This window comes from Dunckerocampus dactyliophorus, chromosome 2 (genome assembly GCF_027744805.1).
Source record: "Dunckerocampus dactyliophorus isolate RoL2022-P2 chromosome 2, RoL_Ddac_1.1, whole genome shotgun sequence".
NCBI lineage: Eukaryota > Metazoa > Chordata > Actinopteri > Syngnathiformes > Syngnathidae > Dunckerocampus > Dunckerocampus dactyliophorus.
In genome coordinates, this window is record NC_072820.1 from 4,639,799 (window position 1) to 4,663,944 (window position 24,146).

The window sequence follows — 24,146 nt, forward strand, 5'->3', positions numbered from 1 at the left end:
TGTCATATGACATCTGCAAAGTGACGTTGACGCGATCAACCCAAACTACCGTGGCGATCTAAAGGTACGGTAGATCGCGATCGACGTAATGGGCACCGCTGGGCTGAATGAACATAATAAGCAGCATGTATTGTCACAAGCCTACTCATTGGTAACGTTCACTCCTTTGTTCACAACATTTAGTATGAATTAACACTTAAAAACAGGTTCAATTATCTATAAATATTTTTTATATGCAAATCGCAGGACCAGTCAAACTATGACAAAAATCGGGACTTCTAGTCCGGAAAATACACTAAATGTTGCTTTAGCAGCATACTGTAAAAATAAACTTCTCCCACAACAGACATACTAGACAAGAGTTTGGGCCCTGGAAAGACATAAAATGCAGCTGACCTTGACACCAGATGATCATAAAGTAAAAGTTCCGGGTGCTACTGTGGCAACACAAAGATTGATGGGTTTATCGCGCCATGGAGTGCATAGGCGTGGCGATGATAACACGTCATAGTAAGTCTAGAAATAAAGATCGACTTCTACCCTACTTTTGTTTCATTGTCACACCAGCGTAGAACTCTTTTATGTTGCTTATAAATAAGTTGTGTAATGTAAACCAGACAAAACCAGTATAAATAAATAATGAATACCTACATAACCCGGTTGAGAAACAGCATTTCTTTTTTGAAGGGGACAGATTTGATAAGGTACTAAAATAGGTTGCATAAATCGTCACACCCAATGTCTATTTCTTTACAGACACGCCTTTTTGGAGAGGTTTATCAGCATGACGCACCGATAATTGGCAATGTTTCTTTTATCACTCAAGTGTTACAAATGTGAAATAAAAATGTGTAAGGGATGTCTCCACTGAAAGGTGTACCCAGTGCGGACTGCCTGGAGTCACCTGAGAGTGCTTGCAGTTTGTAATTGTTGACTGCAGACACTCCCCTGTGAGCTGTCACAATATATTTGTCTATTTAGAAAGAAGAAGAAGAAAAAAAAGAGTGACACAGCAGAACACATTTTCAAGTATGCATGGGTTTATTTATCTAGCGACAGAGGTTAAAGTCGTCTTTTTCTCGCACTCTCTTGCTGCCTTTCTGTCATGACATCCGATAAACATGTCAAAAAAAAGGCTGCGGCACACCATTGCCTGTCGAGTAAGTGAGGTTACACATGACGATGACACTGCAAAATAACTTTTTCTATACACATTCCCACGCCCACCCCCATCACAAACAGTCCACTTGTTTGGCAATTAAAACTAATGTATTTCATATGTCTAAAAGGAAAACTGCACTTTTGCCCATCATGCACAATCCTTACGAGAGACATGAACACACGTCTTTCTCTTTTCCGTGCGTTCTGAAGATACAAAAACAGCTAAAAAGATGCAGCTAAGAATGCACGTAATGGGAAAAACCTATTCCTCCTATAAGGCCTTCTGAAAAAACTCCTAAAAGCACCAACAACATTCCATTTACATATAATGTGATGTGCCTATTAACCAAGCTAGCGCAACATCCATCCATCTTCTATGCCTCTTATCCTCACTAGGGTCTGCTGGAGCCTATCCCAGCTGACTTCGGGCGAGAGGCGGGGTACACCCTGGACTGGTCGCCAGTCAATCAGGGCACATAAAGACTCTCACATTCATACCTATGGAAAATTTAGAGTCTCCAATTAACCTAACATGCATGTTTTTGGAATGAGGGAGAAAACCCACGCATGCACAGGGGGAACATGCAAACACCACACAGAGATGCGCAACGGAGATTCCAACCCAGATCTTCCCAATCTCCTGACTGTGTGTCCAACAAGCTCGCCAATAGGCCACCGTGCAGCCGCTCGCGCAACATTGTTACACTTAAGAACTACTTTACTGGCATACTGACACCTTGCCACTCCACTTGGGCTAGCTACTAGCCGGCTAGCGACCAGCTTCACCACACACTCGCCCCCGCGCCACAGAGCTCAGGCCACTACCGAAAGGTAACGCTACACATTAGAGTTGCTGCTGTGCTTTTATTTTTGAGTTTGGAAAAGCTAATGCAAGGTGTAGCGGTCATTTCCATCTTGCTGTATGAAATCAATGCATTCAGGAAGGAAGTTCTGGTAAAGCTTACAAGGACCAAAACACTAAGTATTACATGTTATCATGAATGTACCTGTTACTACATTGGCACAGCATGGATATAAAACCATAAAACCTTGATGGAGGTTTTTGGAGGTATTTTAATAGCGGTCTTTGTAGGCGGCATAGGTGTGTCCCATTACGTGCAGTAATGAGCTGTCTCTTTTCACCGGTTTTATATCTTTAGAACACAGAGAAAAGAGAAAGACATGCATGTTCATGTTGTACGTGAGATTTGTGGGCAAATTTTTTTTTTTTAAGTGCAGTTTTCCTTTAAAGCTCATGTCAAAATGGAACGCAAACTAAACCATGCATGCTTTCAAGACAGGAAAAAAACCTAATCAAATGGCACAATTCAGCATGAACTCAACTGAGGTACTGTTAAAGCAAAAAGGGAAGCTTGTTTAAAAGTATCAGTCCTTAAAAAAAGAAGCTTCCAAGCACATTAGAATACAATTAATGAAGAACTCAGCAGCAATTTACATTCAAGTCAATCAATCTTGTAGTAAAAACGACAAAGATGAATAAATTATTCAGCTTATTAAGGTAAGCAATACCAGACCTACGTTTAGGCCTTGGGTATGGCATTTCTAGGAACTTAAATGTAAACCATAAGCGGTACTTTGTGAAATATATGTGTTTCACTGCATAAAACGCTGCAATTACGTCATCATTAAGAAGTACTAGTTGACAAGTGCAAATGCTAACTGTGGCATAAGCCTGAAGTAAAATGATAAAATGAGTTCACATTCTATTCCCTTTTTTTAAATACCACTTACCGTACATGTACTGTGGTAAAAAAAAAAATACTAAAAAAAAATTGTTCAAAATTCATAATTAGAACAATTCCTGCACAGAGTAAATGAGGCTAAAAGCTATTACCGACTACTTCAGAGTGATACCACGATTCCCAAGTAAATTAATTCAAGTCACACCATGTTAGACTACGTACAAGTGGTTTGGCGCTAATGGTGATGTCCATGCGTAAAACCGAGTAACGCTGCTTACTGTACGTGTCCGGCAGTTACAGAGCGCAGGGAAGTATTTAAGATGTGTTTGCACTGGGCCTCTTGAGCACTGCGCTGTATTTCATGGGCACGCTGTCTGCTTTGAGCTGCACCTCCACCAGTGTGAAGATGGAAATGACCTAAGGAGAAATCAGCAATTCACAAACCAATAGTTTTTTCATTAACCCCCCCCCGGTCTTCCTCTAAAACAAATAGAATGCATACTTGGAAATTTGCGATTATGTACAAAGTTTAGTATTTGCTACAGTCATGGAAAAAAATACAGTAATTACAGTGATGCCTTGGGTAACGTCATTAATCTGTTCCAGAAGGTTCAACTCAAACCAAAATGGACTCCAACCAAGGCAAGTTTTACCATAGAAAATACTGTAAATCCAACTAATCCATTATAGACACCCAAAACTTTTAACACAAAACACATTTTATAGACAATTAGTTTTACATTAGCGTTGGGCATTATGGATGCATCACAATTAGGGAGGTCCGATATTGGCTTTTTTTTTTTTTTGCTGATAACCAATATTGTCCAACTCTCAATTTCCTATTCAGGTATCAACTGCTACCGATATCCCATATAACATCACATATCTTTTTCTTGAGTAAAATTGCTGTAAAGTAACAATACTCTTAAATGAGTACAGCTGTTTTGTTAGCCACTCCACCCATCTCTGATTAGATAATTAATGTATTACATATTTTATACAAGAATACATTTCTGTTTCTTGTGCCTTGATTTATGTTATTTTTTGGAAATATTGAAATCATTTTTAGTTAAAGGGGTATTGTTTAAAATACATAAATTTGCTGATTGTTATTTTTGATTGATAGCTTAATGTTCTTATTTTATTGCTGTAAAACTAATCATTAAACTTACTTAAATACACACACACAGACATACATACACTGTGTATAAGCTGCACTGTGACACTACTTTGTGCTCTATAGCTGATGTAATATGAATTACTACCTGTGTGGGATCCATGAAGTCCTATCTTAGCCATCTGAGAAGATTAAATACGTTGTTTTTGGTGCCTAACTCTACCTAAGTGTATTAGTACGTGTGTGAATGTATAAACGAGAGGCATTAACTTAAATTCCTTTGTAGAAAGTAAATACATTTATTAGACCATCCTTGTTTCTACAGTTTCATTTTAATGCCTGATACCCCTAAAGGTACCTTTGTTTGGACAAATGTAATAATGATAACAAAAATTAGCTCATAAGAGTTACATTTTTGGCAGTACAGTGCTATAGCTACTCATGTAAGAACTTACGTGATTTTGGTTATTATCAAGAAAACCATGGAAGTTGCTAGATATCAGCTCTTACAAATTCAACTCTTATGCGCTATATTTGTTATCATTATATTTGTCCAAAAAAATGTGCCTTTAGTTGTACCAGGCATTAAAATGGATCACTAAACTGAAGAAACAAGGGCGGTCTAATCATTTTTTCCATGACTGTTTTTCTTAAGTTGTGTATCTCTCTCTGGCAGCATCAACTCTGATATAAACAAAAGCTGTTGCCCTAAAAATGGCACCCACAATGCATAGTATTGCGAGACTTCATCTTGGGCGCATGATCCAAGATGGCGGTATAAACAAACAACAAAAATGTTGGAGGTTAACTAAAAAATGTGCTAACCGAGGCAGACGTTAACCAAGGTACCACCGTATTTGTCAACATTCACTTGAAACTGACAGGATTGCTATTAACAGACTAGTCTTACCTGCTCTACTGGGGTTCCCTGTAGGTCCTCTGGCGTCCACAGGAGAGTCAGCTCTGATTTTTTCCCTACCTTGCGATGCTGGAAAGAGGCCAGGCCGGCAACAGACTGATGGCCACAGAGACAAATGGTTTGTTGGAATAAATCAAGCATCGTGCGACTGTGCACGGCTTCTCTTTCCTTTTCACAGCTGTCATGCCAGTTAAAATGTGGCCTCCAGGTAGATAAGAAGTGACAGTAGAGACGTACACGTGCTGAGCTGATTTGCTCATCAAGCATAATTACACGGTTACTTGATTGAAACGCTTTCATTTGTACTTGTTCAGAAATTCTGTTAAACAATTAGGCAGCGTAGATGCTCTGAGCGGTTGGCAGTGCAGTACACTGATTGGCGCTTCTCATAAAGATAAACCATGGTGCTTGTTCAAAGGCTTTGCAGACATGCTAGACAGGGGGTGTTCAAAGTGCGGCTCGAGGCTGCTTTTTGATCGGCCTGTCGCACATTCTAAAAATATCATTAAAAAGACTTTTTTTTTTTAAGGGGAAAAAAATAGTTGTAATTTTCCAAAAATAGTCAAAATATTAAGAGAAAAAAGTTGTAATCTAATAATTTTACGAGAATAACTTTGTAATATGAGAAAACATAACATCGTTTTAGTAGCAAAGTTGAAATAGTAGGAGAAAAACACTTTTTAAAAGTCATAATAAGCAAGACAAGCAAAAGGTGTAATTTTTGGAAAATCTTGCAGCAGAAGAAGTTATGTTACAAGAATAAAGTCATAATTACGACAAGAAGAATGTTGATATAGCTGGGAAATTAAAAAAAATCAACAGCAGAAATGGAAAAAAAAATAGCTGTAATTTTAGAAGAATAGTCAAAATATGAGAAAAAAAGTCGTATTCTAATGAGAAAAAAGTAGCAATTTTAATAAATGAATGAATTTAATGAACAAATGGGATATTATGAGGAAAAATAAAGTCATTTTAATGGTTATTTTTTTAAGTTGAAATATTAAAACAAAATCAAGTTGTCATTTTTGGAAAATTAGGTTGGGGGAAGTTATATTATGGGAATAAAGTCATAATATTATGAAAAGAAGAAAGCTTAAACATTTGGAAACTTAAAAAAAAACAAAAAACAAACAAAATGTAACTATGAAATGATAGCTGAAGCATTTGTTCATAACGTATACTGTGGCTAACCTTGCAGTAGATGCGTTTCTGCACCCCGTAGCGAAGAACCAGCACATCAAAGGACTGATCCAACACGCCCATCACCATAGCTTCAGAGTCCAGGGGGCCACAGTCCTGTTGAACACAACCTCAAAATAACTGCAATACTAAAAGTGGACGGTTGCATCGTAAATAAAGCACTATTTAAAAAAGTGCTCCAAATGACACTTTCTTCACCCCCAAAAATATAAGACCACCACCACTGGCTAGCATATGTTGCCAACAGTGGTTTAAAAAAAAACAGATTTTTATCCAAAAAATGTCTATATTCTTCACAATTGCAAGTTAACTGATAAGGTTTGTGGATGATACTGTCCTGCAGGAGGGAGGTGGGCAGGATGGTGTCCTGGTGCAGTCACAATCTGGAGCTGAACGGCCAGAAGACTGTGGAGATGACTATGGACTTCAGGAAAGTCAAACCCCCCCATTCCTAGGGACCATCAAAAAGGCCCAGCAGAAGACGTTCTTCCTGTGGCAGCTGAGTAAACTCAAGCTGCCAACCAAGATGCTGGTGCAGTTCTGCACGACCATCATCGAGTCCACCCTCACCTCCACAATCACTGGGGACACTGCCAGGGACGGGCACAGACTGCAGCACGTTGTGCATGCGGCTGAGAAGGAGATCGGCTGCACCCTTCCATCTCTCCAGGGCCCAGTATGTCTTCAAGACTCGGAGGCGCGATGGCCGGATCACAGCTGACCCTTCTCACCCTGGACACAATCTGCTTGACCCCCTCCCCTCAGGCAGGAGGCTACGGTACGTTTGGAGTAACCTCCTGCCATCAGACTTATGAACACCAAATAACTCGGTCATCAACTCATATAGACCATTTTTTAAACTGCTCCTTGCCAGGAATACTTTGTGTTGGAATGCAGACCACAATCCTTCCATTTTAGGAGAGCTATGCACACTACCGAGTGCCTTTCTGGTTACCTTTGTCAAGGCACCTTGTTGGACCTCATTGGTTATTCATTCATTATACATTTTAAAAGGTGTACCAAACGCTGTGGCTGGGGTCACCCACCTTCACAAATACTCCAAAGAACAGCTCAGAGCTGAGCTCTTGAACTCTTTTGGATGCAGTCTTCTTTTCATTGCAGCGCAACGCCTGTTTTTGGACTCCCTCTGTCGACAGTCCTAACTTAGGACCACACTCTGCATGAACATACAAAGAGTGAGAACATTTCTGCCGCTGCCACGAAAACGGACTCGTGCGTTGTGTTCAATGCCATACTCAGCGAAGACGCCAGAAGTCGGTGCACGATGATGTCGGCGTAGCGTCGGATGGGTGACGTGAAGTGAGTGTACAGAGGAACGTTCAGGGCGTAATGCTTAAAAAGCTTCTCGTCGTGGAGTACACCTGTACAAAAGTACAGCGCCATCTAGAAAATACACAAAATCACGACCCAAAAAAAAAAAAAACACTTTATCCGATATGTGTCTGTTAGAGACACATTTTTGTCACATCAATCTAATCTAAATAGACGGTAAACAATGAAGCTAACCTGCATGGGTCTGGAGCACATATGGGTGAGGACTTCCTTCCTAGCAGTAGAATATTCATCAATGCCAAGTGTGGCAAGTAGACTCTTCTACATGTTTAGAAAAAGAGAGAAAATATTCAATCCATTAACAAATACTGGAACACAATTCTTCTCAACAAAAAAGGACAAGTACGACCTTAGGGACAAACTAAACTTAAAAACACCACAAACTTTCATCATACAGTATCAGTATGTGGAATTAAATAATGGAACGGACTGAGCAAAGAACTTACAATGTAATAACAACACAATTCTGTATGGTGTTTGCAGGGTGCTAAGAATACTGAACCACACTGTGTTCATTACCCTGAACCTTATTTCTAAAGAGAATATATTCTGTACTCATGTATCTTATGCCAACTGTAACTACTAAACTTATTTACTTGGAGGTATTTACTTATCAATGCACTAATGTACATGCTTTATTATACTACAGTAGTAGTTATACTGTAGATATGTGATGTGCACTAATGTAACCTTGTATGCACGTTCAAAGTAAGTCAAACCATGACCATTACTAAAGTGTTAAAAGAAAAACTGCACTTTAAAAAAAATGTTTTGCCCATCATCCACTATCCTTATGTGAGACATGAACACACGTCTCTCTTTTTGGTGCCTTCTAAAAAATATAAAAACAGCTAAAAAAAAAAAAAAAAAAAAAAAGGCAGCATAGAATGTGTGTAATGGGACACACCTATTCGGCCTATAAAGCCTTCTGAAAAAACCTCCAAAAACCAAAAACAACGCACCATTTACATATAATGTGACGTGCATATTAATCGAGCTACAGTGACATTGTAATTATTATTATGATTGTTACACTGAAGAACTACCCCAATGGCGTAGTGACACTCGCAGCGCGTCAGGCCACTACCGAAAGGTGCCGCTACATATCGGAGCTGGCGCCACTGCTGAGTGTTTTTGAGTTTGGAAAAGTGAATGCTGGTGTAGGCGTTCGTTTTTATGTTGTCAATGCGCCCAGGAAGGAAGTTCCGAGAATACTTAAAAGGACCAAAATACAGCAAAATACTGTAAGCATCACATGTTATCATGAATGTACATGTTACTACACGATCACAGCATGATTATAAAACCATAAAACCTTGGAGGTGTTTTAATAGCAAGCTTCGTAGGCAGAATAGGTGTGTCCCATTACGTGCATCAATGGGATGCCCCTTTTTAGCCGTTTTTATATCTTTAGAAGGCACAGAAAAGAGAAAGACGTGTGTTCATGTCTCACATAAGGACTGTGCATGATGATGGCCAAAATGTTTTTTAAAGTGCAATTTTCCATTAAAATGTCAGTAGATGAACAACATTAGGACTAAGGTCACTTTGAACTGTTTTATCTGTACAAGTTGCAATGAGTGAGCACCAACATGCAATGCACCAGCGGATGAAAGGTCAATGTCGATGCCCAGCTGGTCACACAGCTCCTGCAGCTCATCCACCATCTTAGCCTTGGGTGGAGGGTGGCGTCTGAGCAATGCCAGCTCAGGGAAGCGTTTGTAAATATGGTTGGCTGTGGCGATGTTAGCCAGAAGCATGAACTCCTCAACCAACCTGAGTGAAAAGGGACCAAGGCACACAAGGGTGGTTTTTAAGCACTTCTTAACAAACTTCAGTCCAAAGCTTGATATTTGAGCTTCAATACCAACTTGTTACTGTCCCGGTACTGGTAAATGTAGCAGCCTTGAGGCATCATGGTCTCTTTGTCCAAAGTGAAAGACAGTTTCAGCTAAAACAAAGCAAAAAGTGGATGGTAAAGTGGATGATTAAACCTCAAAATGTCCTTGTAGCCACTCATAGTTCAAATCAGGCAGCACAGGAGGGCTAACCTGATCCAGTCGGAGCGCTCCACCATAGAAACGCTGGGCTCTCAGGTTTTTGGCAATGTAGTGTAGGTTCAGCACAGCTTGGTGGATCTCATCAATGGGGTGCTCGGGGTCCACAGGTGGCAGCTCTTCTGCCGCAAACATCTTCTCGGGGGCCTCGATCATGCTCTGAGCGTGGTCGTAACTCAATTTGACACAGGAGCGAATCACAGAGCGGCCAAACCACTCACTCAGGATCTGTTGGAAGGAAGAAAAGACAAATGAGGATGACTGTACAGTATTTGGCCATGTCTACTTCATGAACGGTCTTCGTTTTGAAGTGTCAAGTCTTGCAGGTGTCTAAGTTTTAACATTTTCTCTGCATTTCTTCAAAATGGCTATTTTTTTTTAAATTTAGTTTTAGTTTCCAGCATCCACAGCACTGCAAATTTGTCGATTTTAGGTCACAAAAGATATTTTTATTTTTTCTCTCCAAAAATAAGCCATCTTTTCTCATTCACTTTAAGTCAGAAATAATTTCTGAGAAATAATTTGTAAACACGTGATAATACAGGCAAGATGTACAGCATACATGTACCACTGTAAAATAAATAAATAAATAAAAAAGCATATCTATGTCTTTAAGCTTCACTGTTCATGTTTTTTCTTCAAGCATTGAGATTTCACATGTTTGGCGGTACTTGAATGTCCCACAGTCGCCGTGAGATGCAAAAGTGAAACATAACTTCTACATCAATTCCATCTGCTCATCTTACATTATTAGAGCTGCAACAATTAACAATTAATCGATTATTCCGTTAATCTACAACTATTTTGGCTTTCGATTCATAGGTTTTTTTCTAAAAATGTAAATATCAGGCCACACAGCGGCCTAGTGGTTAGCACGGTGGCCACACAGTCAGGAGGTCTGGACGATCAGGGTTCGAATCCCCGCTTGGGCATCTCTGTGTGGAGTTTGCATGTTCTCCCCATGCGTGGGTTTTCTCCAAGTACTCCCACTTTCCAAAAACATGCATGTTAGGTTAATTGGCGATTCAAAATTTTCCACAGGCATGAATGTGTCTATATGTGCCCTGCCATTGGCTGGCAACCAGTCCGCCGCTGGCCCTAAGTCGGCTGGGATAGGCTCGGGCATATGCCCGCGACCCAAGTGAGGAAAAGCAGCAAAGAAGATGAATGGATGGTAATGTAAATATCCTCTGAATTCAGCCTCTCAAAATGTTCTTTTATCTTTTATTTCCTTAGTCATCCATAAAAGCAGACCTACGGACTTTGTGTTTTAGACAAAACATGATATTCACACACATCAGATTTTACTTTGGACAACACTGATCAACATTGTTGGCTCTTTTCTGATCTGTTGCAGACCAGACCACCATTGATTTTGATTGATTTGGGGGGGTATTCTGCAAAAGCAGCTCAGCCAACCCAGGCTTTGTACTCAAGATGCAGCTTAACAGAACCTAAATTCCCCAAGCAGAACTAAACGGTACTGCAACGGTGGTTATCGGCTAACTTTGTCAAGTCCGGTTCTTGGCTTTGTGCTAAGTGCAAGTTCACATGAAAGGGGGCGCTTGACGGCATATTATTCTACTTCTGCTCAAATATGTAGCCATCCCGGCTGGTGTATTTTATACAAGATGAGCAAGTAATTATTATGGGGCGTTATGAGGAGTTCCCAAAAGATTATGACTGCTAAAAGCAACACAGTCGCCACCAATACAGTGAGGGAGGACCGCTGACAGAATAATGGTGAGCATGTAATTGCCAAGTTAGCACTGATTTCTTATACTAACTATACCCTACTAGTCTTTTCATTTATCAACGCTCAACACTGCACAACTTGGACTTTTTAACACTTACCCATTTAAAAAATAAATACATTGGAGCAACAACTGTCGTTTGTTAATCTTGAAATGTGTCTTCATGTTGTATCTGGTTGTGACCATTAGATGGCAGTGTTGACATAACCACGTGTTTTCTTTCAGTTGCTTGATGCCTGAGAGTGCTTGCATTGTAATATCAGAAGACTAACCGGCTGAGAACTCGCAACTGTGCTGTGACATGTAGTCATATTGCATTATTACAATATTACATTTTGCATTTTATTCCTGGTGCTCGTGTGAACATATCTAGTGTATTCCCTCGTCTGAAAATCTCTCTCTCTTATAGATAGTTAATATCAGGGAACGCTCTTTTTTCCCCCCATTTGTTTTTCCTCCATGTCCCCTCGGGGGCAACGGATAAATGGTGACGCCATCTCCGAATTAGCTAAACAGTGAAACAGTGGCACTTTCAGGGTGACATGGCTGCTTTAAAAGATCGCTACCTTCGCTCAACAGGCAAGTCAGGCTTTCCACTCAACACAGCTTGCTAACCCACTAAACTCGCTTTGCAGAATACCCCCTTGGTCTGTCTAGGGGAGAGGTGTCCAAAGTGCAGCCCGGGAGCCATTTGCGGCACTTGGCTTTTTTTTTAATTTTATTTTTTTTAAACTGGCCCACGGCAAGTGTACAACTAAAATTAAACCAAAAAAAACAGGAAAAATTGAAAAAAAAAAAATGTCCAAGAGAAGAAGCTAATAACTAATAATAAAACAAAGTTTTGTTTTATATATATATATATATATATATATATATATATATATATATATATATATATATATATATATACACACACACACACACACACACACACACACACACAGGTATATACACATATATATCTCCCCCATATTTAGCCTTCTTACAACATTTAAAAAAAAAGGGGGGGGGGGGATAAGATCAAGAAACTTATGGGGATCAACTCCTCGCAGACTTTCGCCATTTGCTGATGGTCCCGGGCAGAAACCCCCACAAAAAGCAGGTATCTACTATACATTATTTATTTACTATATGGGGAACAACGCATAACAAGACTATGGCAACAAACACATTTAGTTTTAGTTCAAATGAAATTTGACTTCACCGTTTCGACACTGAAATTATCATGTGGTTGTGTATATACATACCTTTCCTTCTGGTGAGATTTTCCAAATGACAGAGAAGGTGAGCCTGTCAGTGAGAGGGTTCAGACTGCAGAGCTCCTCACAAAGCAGCCTAGGTAACATAGGGATCACCTGGAGAGTGATGACGCACAAGATCACGTTGAAATGAGCATTAAGACAGTGGCTAATGAGCTACAAATAGACGTGTCGCGAGATTAAAATGTGACAATATTTCTTGTTCAGAAAAAAAAAAAAAAAAAAAGGCTTGTGGGCACTAGGCCTGGGACGATAATAAATAAATGATTTAATCACACAGTAAATGAAAACGAACTGGGTAATTTTGCCAGCCTCAATATATTGCCATAGGCATGCGTGTCTGTTTTCCTCGTCTCCCACCTCCAAACAGGCAGGAAGAGAGTTCACTCTGTGCATTCTGTGCTTTCAGCACCTTGGCAAATTTGTTCTGTACAACAAGGGCATGAACGGGGTGAGCCCTTTTGTCAGTCATACAGTCTCTTCGTCTCAGTGGGTGGAGGCGGGGCCGGTAGCATGCACAGAGAATGCGATGAGATGAGTGTAATGCTGTAGAAATTATATTAGTAGATTGCAATATATTTTAAATATTTTTTCATTGTGGCTTTCTTATAAAAGTAAAGTTAAAATCTCGTCTCGCCGACTCAATCTTGTGTATCGTCTTGTCTTGTGACTCATGACACCTGTAGCTGCAACCCAAAAACACCAAATAATCCAAAAGGGGCCATGATGATATTTGAGGTATCAAACAGAATTTTCCAATAAAGTGACAAAAAGCTACTCACTTTTTGAACAAGGTACACACTTGTGGCTCGCTGGCTAGCAATGGTATCCAAAGCGTTGCCCTCCTCGACAAAATAACTGACATCGGCAATGTGGACTCCCACCTCATAGTTGCCTGTATGAAATGAAAACACACTTTGAGGACATTCTCCAATAAGTGCAAAAAGACCACCAGGATCCCCAGTCATGGACCCTCTGGAAGGAGGTGTGAATTGAAGGGCGCTTCACTGAAGTCACGTCTGACTGCAGCGAAAATGTGGGGACACCCCTTTCATTTCAGCAACCTTTTTATTAAATCTTTTCAGGAGACACTACGACAGAAAAGAAACGTGGATGTAACTTAGTTGTATTAGAATCGTTAGTGTAAAAGGTGGAAAACAGTATTGATTTGTCCACTGTCAGGTGTGCAGTCATGGCCAAAAGTTTTGAGAATGACACAAATATTAATTTTCACAAAGTCTGCTACATCAGTTTTTATGATGGCAATTTGGATATACCCCTTATGAAGAGTGATAAGATCAGTGGCAATTAATTGCAAAGTTCCTCTTTGTCATGAAAATGAACTTAAACTTAAAAAAAACATTTCCACTGCATTTCAGCCCTGCTACAATAGGACCAACTGACATCATGTTCGTGATTCTCTGGTCAACATACGTAAGAGTGTTGACAAAGACAAAGGCTGGTGATGACTCTGTCATCCTGATTGAGTGAGAATAATACACTGGAAGCTTTAAAAAGGGGGGTGGTGCTTGAAATCTTTGTTGTTACTTGCAAGGAAAGACGTGAAGTCATCACTGCTTTGCACAAAAAAGGGCTTCACAGGCACACATATTGCTGTTAGTAGGATGGAACGTAAACCAAACATTTATCAGACCATTAAGAACTTCAAGGAGAGAGGTTCAATTGCTGTGAAGAAGGTTTCAGGGCACCCAAGAAAGTCCAGCGAGCATCTGGACTGTCTAAGAAAGTTGATTTAGCTGCAGGATGGGGGCACCACCAGTGCAGCGCTTGCTCAGGAATGGTAGCAGGCAGATGTGAGTGCTTCTGCACGCACAGTGAGGCGAAGACTTTTGGAAGGTGTCCTGGTGTCAAGAAGGGTGCACAGAAGCCACTCCTCTCTCGGAAAAACATCAGGGGCAGACTGGTATTCTGCACAAGATAGGTATTGGACTCCTGAGGACACATAAACAATGGCACCACAACAGCCTCCAGAACCAACTTCTCCCAACCATACAGTACAACAGTTTGGTGACGACCAATGCCTTTTCCAAAGGCAAAAGTGATAATTAAGTGGTTTGGGGAACATAGTAAGAGCTGACAAAAACACTGAAGCAGCAAACTTTGTGAACCAATACTTGCGTCATTCTCAAAACCTTTGGCCACAACTGTGCTCACCTGTGTTGCCGGCTATTTAGACAACAATGGCGGTGTGTTGAGTCATTACAGTGGCTTGTATATCCATCCTGCAATACAATCCAAGTTTCATTTCTTTAAGGAAAACTGCACTTTTTCAGTAATTTTGCTCATCATCCACAATCCTTATGTAAGGCATAAACACACGTCTATCTTTTTTCTGGGCATTCTGAAGATATAAAAACAGATAAAAAAGAGACAGCTCATTACTTCACGTAATGGCACACACCGATGCCGCCTACAAAGACCGGTACTGAAACACCTCCAACAAGGTTTTATATACATGCTGTGACCATGTAGTAACAGGTACATTCATGATAATATGTAATGCTTATAGTATTTTGGTCCTTTTAAGCATTACCGGAACTTCCTTCCTGGGTGCATTGATTTCACAGAGCAACTTAGAAACGAATGCTACATTTAGCATTAACTTTAGAAAATTCATGAATAAAAACAGCAGCAGCAGTAGCGGCAGCTCCAATATGTAGCGTTACCTTTCGGCAGTGGCCTGAGGCATTGTGACGCACTGCGGGCAAGTGTGTGGTTAGTAGCTAGCACCAGCGAGGTGTCAACACACCAGTAAAGTAGTTCAGCGTAACAATGTTAATAATAATAATAATAATAATAATAATAATAATAATAATAATAACAATAATAATAACTATGTCGCTGTAGCTTGGTTAATATGCACGTCACAGTATATGTAAATGGCGCGTTGTTGGTGCTTTTTGGAATTTTTTCAGAAGGCTTTATAGACGGAATAAGTGTTTCCCATTACATGCATTCTTAGCTGAGTCTTTTAAGCTGTTTTTGAAAAACTGCAGTTTTCCTTTAAAGAGGTAGTTCGGATTTTCTGACATAAAGTTGTATGACGTCCCCATCAGCACTGGACTATATCAACAGTGACTTACCCGCCCATTTGGTCCCACGAGTCCAGTTCTGGTCGGATTTCCGTGACGAACGTAGTTCTGCTAAGTTGCCGGGTCATTTAAGTAAAGAGTTTGGCTTCTCAAGACAATGTGGGTTCAAAAGAGTAAAACATTTGCATCATAAAAATGCCTCCTCAAAAAAAATAAAAATAAAAATAAATCAGACCTCACAAATCATTCTGCGTTGTATTTGTCTCCCGCTGTGTCCCAGCGCACTGTCGCCTCTGTGATGGAGTGCCGCGGTCATCTTGGTTGTGTGTGTTCCACAGTGGAAGATGATGCGTCTTCATCACATACACACGAATGGAGAGGCGACACAGCGGGATATAAATGTTACGCATAGCGATTTGTGAGGTCTAATTTTTTGGAGGTTGCAAATGTATTACTCTTTTGAACGCATATTGTTTTGAGAAGGCTCTTTACTTAAATGTCCCAGCAACTAAGCAGAACTATCTTCCCCGTTACGGAAATCCGACCAGAACCGATCATACTACTTGTCACACGTCAAAAAATCCAAACTATCCCTTTAAGTATTGCCCCTTGAGAAGATATGCTGTAATAACGGTTGTGAAATGTGAGTGGTGTACTCACTTAGGTGAGACACAGGATGTACTGTATCTACCAAAGTGTGAATTACCATCTGGCAGCTGTTTACAAGACAAGGCATCATCCAGGTCTCTGGCAGTCGCTGGGTCAATTGTGAAGATGCACTCCTTCCTACACATGAAAGCACAATTGTCCTTTATGAGTAAAATGAATATATCGCCTAATAAAATGCACAAGCGTACCAAGCTCAAGCTTACCACTTTCAATTGTGCAGTGACCAGGGAAGTCACTCTTATTTACACGGCAATAGCACATAAAAGAATCATTCTAAAGCATACTGTCCCCACCTTAGGTCTCTTCTCTTGGTCATCTCCTCAGGTGGGATGATCCACGGCACATTCTTGGGCAAGCAGTCTAACACTTCATCTGAGAACTCCGAAAAATCGACGTCATACTCTACCAGAATACCTTCGGTTTCCGGCTCGATTTCTCCAGCTTGACCCAACGTCTTGGCCAGTCGGCTGACGGACCAAAAAAACAGAAAACAATGAGAACGCAGTGCTTGTTATTTACAGACCACGCTACTCACCCTTCTGCAAAGTTATTGTCAGATGGCCAGTTGGTGATACGGCAGATGAACAGGGTGTTGGCGTAATCCCCCGGGCGGGAGCTAAAGTCCTCTGGGCAGTCAGTTAGGGGAACATTAATCCTTGGCACGCGGTGGTCCACGGGGGAGAACATGGCAAAAGGTTTGTCGGGCAGAAATTTTAGGGCGCCTGTCACAGCCCTTGAGTGCTTCTTTTCAACAATGTACACCACCTGACACATGGACGATGAAAAGGGTATACTCATGAACGCCCATCACCACCAACAATAACATCTAGTAGATAATTATCATAAAAAGCAGGTAGATTGAGAGCTCACTTTAGCAGTCATCTGGAGCATTTCCCCATTGGACTGTGGTGTTAAGGTGTTTCTCAGTGGGCCTGCAAACAGATGACAGAAAAAAAACAGCTGTTATTACTTCATTTGGATGCAAGTGAGCGCTTGGAATGTTATACAACCACACAATGCCTGCACAATCTACTGAGATCTGCATCAAAATTCTTCCTCACCAAAGATTTTAATCATGTTGACACTGTCGCAGTATTAATTTAACACTACATTGTTGTACAACACACTGCATTTCTGTTTGTTTCTACTTAGCGTTTTATGTACCAAGTTAGGGTAACAAAACAATACTCTGTGTGACATGTGTCAAACTGAAGGCCCGTAAAAGCGTTTGGAAAATAGAGTAGGATTAGATTGGGCCATATCGCGGGTCTCATCAAACAACGTGCTCACAATCATCTGCACAATAATGTAATTGTCAGTTTAAACTACTCCATAAGTGGTCACACTACTACTGTAAATAGCACTAGTTACACAACCATTGTTGCTGAAGGTGTCAGATTTGGACTCAAAGTAACAGGAGTAGTACTGCACCCGACTGAAAACCACACCACTTTAAAACTATTCCAACTTGTCTGTCCAAAATACCACCTGAAATGGGAATAAGACACTCAAAAGTGATCATTTTAACTTCAACAAAGCATACTGTGAAATGCTTGCTCCGCCCCATTCCACAGCTGCAAACTCCTCCGGGTCACACAACTTGTGGAGTTATATGCACAAATGCCGAAAATGGTACGAACTCGTAATGTCAAAGAATCCTCTTAAAAAATTCCTGGGTCCAGACGGTGATCCGGATCACCCTCAAAATATCATCAGTTCTTCCATATCCCATTTTTGACAATTCTTGAAAATGTCATCCAAATCCATTCAGAACTTTTCAAGTTATTTTGAACACAAACAAACAGATAAACGCCGGCAAAAACAACCTCCGCGCTTCTCTTGCCCTTTACGGAGATACGTACAACTAGTATATAAGCCTTGCTACAGTCAGGATACATTTTGGATGGCTGCATGTCGTTGTGGGGCACTACAATGTATTTATTAAAAAAAAACAAAAAACGTACTGTTCCATGAATGGTAAAATGAGCATGAAGGGTCATGTTCTGACCTTTGCATGCAAGTTCATCCGGGTCGCTATGCTGTTCTTCCACAGACACGTGTGGCTTTTGCTCCATCTTATTCTGTGTAGTTTGTAGCACACGTGCCTTCTGGGTCTCTGGCTCACTGGCTCCTTCACAGTCAGTGTCCGACCTCACAACCTACACGGGCAAACATTTATGACACCAAAATTATGTTTTAGTACGTTTACAAAAATATTTGTCTGAATAACAATTCAACTTCAGAGGATCCAGGTTGGTGGTGCCATGGTTAAAACTATTACATACAGGGTGTCCCAAAAAAATGTATACACTTGCTGTAACAGTCTGTCACCCCACGTGTTAGAGAAGACTTTAAAGACGAAGAGGTTTTTTTTTTTTCAGCATGATGGAGCACGCCCACACTACTACTGTGATGTTAAATCCTTCCTTGATGAGACCTTGCCAAACAGGTGCATTGGACGAAGGGGTTTCATTGAATGCCCTCCTTGTTCACCAGACCTCACACTACTAGACTTTTTTTTAATGGGGATACCTAAACGCCAAAGTCTACGCTATGAGAGCTGCAACAGTCGCTGGGTTGAGAGCAGCCATTGAACGTGAATGCACGCATAAACCCAGGGAACTGTTTCGTGACGTGAGCGATTCCATTGCTTCGTGTTGTCAGCAGTGTCTGGACCACGACGGACGTCAGTTTGAAAACAGTCGGTGACACTTGGAAAATGTAACATATAATAATAAACACCTAGTTAAACACCTATTTAAAGTGTGTATACATGTTTTTGGGACACCCTGTATACTGTACATGAGAGTTGAATTTACCTTCCATTGCTCCCGTGGTAAGACTTGCACCACAACTATGTCTCCATTCAGTGCCCTGTTACGAGCTATAATCCCATCCAAAAAGATATCTCGAGTGTCATCCTGTGAGCGAACACAATTATGTCATTTCGGTGACCCATGTACGGTACACATTTCAGCAAAGAGCAGCGTTTCCCTTACATTCTTTTACTTGGGGTGGACCGCCACTAATGGGTTTCGCGCTACCTGTGAGGCGGTCATATGAATCGTAACTCCACTTCGAACTCCCACGCGGTATACGGTGTTTCTTGCGTCATGCATTTACTCGGTAATCAAACACGAGCGATCACAAAAGGCGAAGTGTGAAAATGCAGACAACCCAGGAATGCAGGGCACCTCCACACGGCCAGGCATTGTGCATTACCACCGTCATCAAAGGTGAGATGTGGAAGTTGCTACTAATAATAGCACCAGGATTTCTCTTTAAAAAGATATGCATAAGTCTTGTTTTAAATTACATGCAAATTTGACGACAAAAAGTACTTACAGGGGATGGGATGAACGCTTCATGGTACTTCTTGGGGTTGATTCGCAGTTGTCCCTAGAAGAAAATAATACCCATCAATTTAGGCCACAACAGCTTTCCTACGTTGTACCACTATTTAAAGGGTCGCTGACATGATTGATCAACTTGGCTTAAATATGTTACATATTGTTTGAAGGTGAATGGTAAATTCGCAAAAAAATGACATTTGTAGTTCATGGCGCCAGCCATGACAAGCTCGCTCTCGCTGTTCACCACTCAGGTAAACAAACATAGCGGTGTACGAGACAGAGGGTGTGTACAGTGATTATAGCGAGGATTTAAGCGATTTGTCAATAGTTTTGGGCGGAGAAAAGAAGGGAGAAACATTTGGAGATGAACTAAGAGAACTTGCAGAACATGGACTTAAGACATGGAGATGAAGATCGGTCGCCTTCAAAACACAGAATGGGAAGAGTAAATGACTCTAGAGTTGCTTATCCTTCAATTATTGTTTAAATCAGCTTCTTAATGAGCGTAAAGGGGGTTTTATAGCCTGATTTATTTTATATTTCGTCGCAGTCGCCACCCCTCACAGTAAACATACATATGCTGTGAAAAGATGCTTATATAACATGTACAATGCTTTACAGCAGGGGTCGGGAACCTTTTTGGCTAAGAGAGCCATAAAAGCCACATATTTTAAAATGTATTTCCGGGAGAGCCACATAATATTTTTTAACATTGAATACAACTAAATGTGGGCATTTTTAAGCAAGACCTCTAAAGTCTCTAAAGTTATTCTTTTTATTAACATTGTTATACTGAAGCTATCCAATAATAAATAAAATACTTCTTACCATTAATGCGACTTCTGGTGCTGCGTGGATTTGCACCGTACTCCGTATCTTTTTCTTTTCACCATCTTCTTTGTCAAAAGGGTCGGCTCTACAGAATTAGCTACTTCTTGACATCTCAATGATGCGCGTAGGCTACCGCATTATCCAATTTTGGTGTCTGACCCGGAAAATATCGGAAGGACAGCTGGCACTGGCCACACCGCATTGAGGTAGAAAATGGATGGATGGACTAAAACGCATAAGAAAGTTTTATATTTTGAGCATTATTTTTAACACTGGGATTTCTGTAATGTACTTTAAAGGTGAGCGAACAAAAAAAAAACTAAAATACATTTTTATCGTGTTAAGACATGTTTGAGAGCCAGATGCAGTCATCAAAAGAGCCACATCTGGCTCCCGAGCCATAGGTTCCCTACCCCTGCTTTACAGCCTTGTCGCTATCATGGAATAGTGTTTAGAATACATTATGTAAACCAGACATGACTTACTCTACAACTTTGACGTTGTTCTTCTTGCCTTTTTTTTCCCTGTTTACCGGCGGAATAGCATTCTTTTTCAAAATGCGTTTATACCGTACTTTCAAGCCAAATGCTTCTTAAAAACATGTTCCTTCATAGCAGTCACCAGTGAAATGGTCACTGCACAGAACAGAACTCAGGTGGGCGTCCATCTGTCTTTTGTTCTCTGCACTTGTTTTGTCCATTTTTGTCTTAAACCTTCCTCTTTTTGGAAAAAAGAACAAACTTACAGTATCACTCAGAATCTGTCAACATCCAGCGGCAACACAGCATCTTGGCATGACTGCTTGGATGAAAAATATACTGAACCAAGTCGACCATCTACCTCGAGAAGCGTTTGTTTACTCCGCTTTAGCCGAGAGGCGTCACCCCGATGACGTCACTTCCGGAATGAGGCTGAACTGCGAGAGCTACCTCATCAAGGGTGGCGCCAACAACTGTAAATGTCATTTTTGCGAATTTACCGTTCGCTTTCAAAAATCTAACAACAGAACATAATTACAAACAATATTTAAACGCAAACTGAATTAGTTATTTGCAACTTTTTGAACTCATTAAGTCACTTATTTGATGGCAAACATGATAATGCATGTTGTGATGTTGGGGTCCAAAAAGAATCACACCAGAACATTATACTTATGTGGCTTAAAATATGCTCAGAAATGTGGCCACCATCTCAGGAATTGTACCTGAATAAGTTCTCCCCGTTTAAGGCCGTGAGAAACGTCCTCAGAGGTCATATACGGTTCAAACACTTGTTTCCTCGACCCCCTGCCTCCTCTGTTCTTATTCTTCTCTGCAGTCGAGTTGACACTGGACGCTGAAACCAAATTGAGTTATTTGAAAGATCAAAATACAAAATAAACATGAAATTAAACTGAATGTACCTGTGGGCGCTTGCTGTTTGTTTTTATCATGAGGGGACTTAGGTCTTGGCTTGTGACAGTCGCCTCCACATTTTGTTATCGAATCTTTTATCTTATCGTCCGGCTGCTTGGATAGATTATTTTTTTTTGCCTTCTTTGTGTCCTCTTGCTCAGGTTTGTTTGAGCAGGATTTGTACTCCACCAACAGGCCGCCATCCTTTGAGATGTCCTTGTTGGAGTCTTTGGTTTTCTTCCGCTGACGCTGGTGCTTCTTGGTGTCATTTGGTCCTAAAACACTGAGCTCCTCACCGGACTCAATGTCTCCATCTTGGCTGGTGGCGGTATCCCTTCTCTGTGTCTTTCGCTGCTTCTCAGACACACCCGGTTTCCTTTCACCATCTTGCTGTGCATTGTGAATGCTTAATTTCATCATATACAAAGACAGGGAGCTCTCGTCTCCTTTGTCTTTCCAGGAAGAGGGGGAAAAGTCACTGGAATCAGATGAAATATTTGGTACTGGGTCCACTTTTTGTTGGTGCATGTTCAACCTGTCACCCTGAGCTTTAAGCGGTACACCCGGCCCATTGTCTTCCCTTGGGAGAGACTCCTGGGCATACTGCTCCAGGAATTTGGTGAAAGTGCAGCTGCGGTGCTGGCTCAGAAGCCTGGCATAGGCATCTTTACGACGAGGAGTTTTGGACTCACTTTGGCTGACCTTTACTTCTCGTTTTTGGCTGGACCGGTTAGATTGCCGAGGAGAATCCATCTGGAGCCAATCAACCTAAGGGGCAATTCAATTAACGAGGATTGCCCAAGCAGTCTTTGCAAAGTATAAACAAATGGTGCACCCTCTGTAACTTACCAAATATTTACACAGGTTTAGCTACTGTTAGCCGATAGCGTCGAATTGTTTGTTGGCGCACTCGCTGAGGGACAAACTTCCAAAAGTGTCTAAATTAACCAAAATACACGAACAACAACTTACCAAAGACTTGAACGTGGTTACCTACCACCAGTTAGAAGCAAACTGCTAGCTCAAACAGCTAGCCTAACGCGATCACTTCCTGTGTCGTCATAAACAGTTGCGTTCATGGTATCCATCTGTTGTCGGAAATACTGTTCCCTAAGTCCTCAACTACCCTCTTCTTCTTCTTCTTTTAGTTTAATGGCGGGTTGCAACCATGACTTTAAAAGGTGCATACCGCCACCTATTGTACCGGAGTATGTAACATGGGCCACATACAGTATCTTACTTTATACTAACTTAGATAATGTGGATACTACTTATACTACTACTAATAATAATAATCTTAATAATAATACTATAATAAAATTATCTAATTATTATCTATATTCTATTATATAATCCTGTGTCTTTCAAATATTCTATCACTACCCTCTGTATATCTCTAACCCCCTCCCCACCTGTTCCTAAAATACCCTCAACCACCCTCCTAAATCGAAGTGTGTTTTAAACGTAGATATATTATTGTCAAATATATATTATATAGTAAATATTGATGCATGGCTTACAATGTCAAAGTTTAGCTGGACTTTTTACTCGCATTCAGGAGTGACCGACTACAAGTAACGCAAGCTTGACGATTTAAGTCGTACACCGCTAGAGGGCAGCACAGATTTGACTGCCTCAGTGTACTTAACTGACTGAAATTGTGTGTATGTGTGTATGAAAGTGTGATTTTTGCATTTTTTTTGCTGTTATTGTGTTTAAAGAGTTATTATGGTAGGACTCAAGTGAGTTGACGCACACACGATTGTGCTGTCACATTCAGATGTGCATATAACTCACTTAGATGTACAGTCATGTGACACAATCAGGACACTGCATGATGTTCTATAATTTTGTGCATGTTTTGTCAGATTTGGAGTGCACTGCGCATGAGGTGTCGTAACATTTTCAAATGACGGTATATAAAATTAGAGGCAAAGGTATGCTAACTTATAAATAGAATAGTCCTTGAGTGACACATTTTTGTTTGAATGCAGCTGGCTTTCGGGAAGAAAAGGACACCCAGCATTTTTTCCTTCATTGGTTTCCTCTGATCAAACCCTAAACCTCTGAGCGAGCAAAGTGGTAAAGATGGCTGGTGCAGCAGTCTCTACCATGGTTGTGGGTGCACGGACTCAAGTTGTAAAGCATGCAGATGAAGAAGCAAATGACTATGAAATATTCATTACATTAGGAGAGGCAGTGCAGCTTGTAAAAGAGGATGAAATAGCGGGGTCAGGAGCACTCATCTCACGCAGTGTCATCTTTTTCCCCTCTAAGTCTTATGTCTGCACAGATGTGAGAGCTACAAGTGTAATTGCAGATG

General features: G+C 40.7%; 1 protein-coding gene across 2 annotated transcripts; it reads right to left on the bottom strand.

The window, feature by feature from the left end:
• Positions 1 to 1,000: 1,000 nt before the first annotated feature.
• On the bottom strand, positions 1,001 to 23,139 carry dis3l2 (DIS3 like 3'-5' exoribonuclease 2). 2 transcript variants are annotated; one of them, XM_054767312.1, is made up of 22 exons: positions 22,821 to 23,139; positions 22,673 to 22,748; positions 21,832 to 22,591; positions 21,634 to 21,764; positions 19,591 to 19,644; positions 19,065 to 19,166; positions 18,254 to 18,404; positions 17,116 to 17,177; positions 16,781 to 17,010; positions 16,539 to 16,712; positions 16,283 to 16,362; positions 13,306 to 13,418; positions 12,512 to 12,619; positions 9,505 to 9,738; positions 9,325 to 9,404; positions 9,046 to 9,229; positions 7,628 to 7,714; positions 7,357 to 7,504; positions 7,147 to 7,277; positions 6,092 to 6,196; positions 4,892 to 4,996; positions 1,001 to 3,281 (listed from the first exon to the last, which is right to left on the bottom strand). In XM_054767312.1, the coding sequence occupies exons 3-22, from the start codon at positions 22,574 to 22,576 to the stop codon at positions 3,180 to 3,182; spliced, it is 3,126 nt and encodes a 1,041-aa protein (XP_054623287.1). In that variant the 5' UTR covers positions 22,577 to 22,591; positions 22,673 to 22,748; positions 22,821 to 23,139; the 3' UTR covers positions 1,001 to 3,179. The 2 variants fall into 2 exon arrangements, with proteins under 2 accessions (XP_054623287.1, XP_054623286.1); XM_054767311.1 differs by having other exon boundaries at positions 22,673 to 23,139.
• Between the last annotated feature and the right edge of the window lie 1,007 nt (positions 23,140 to 24,146).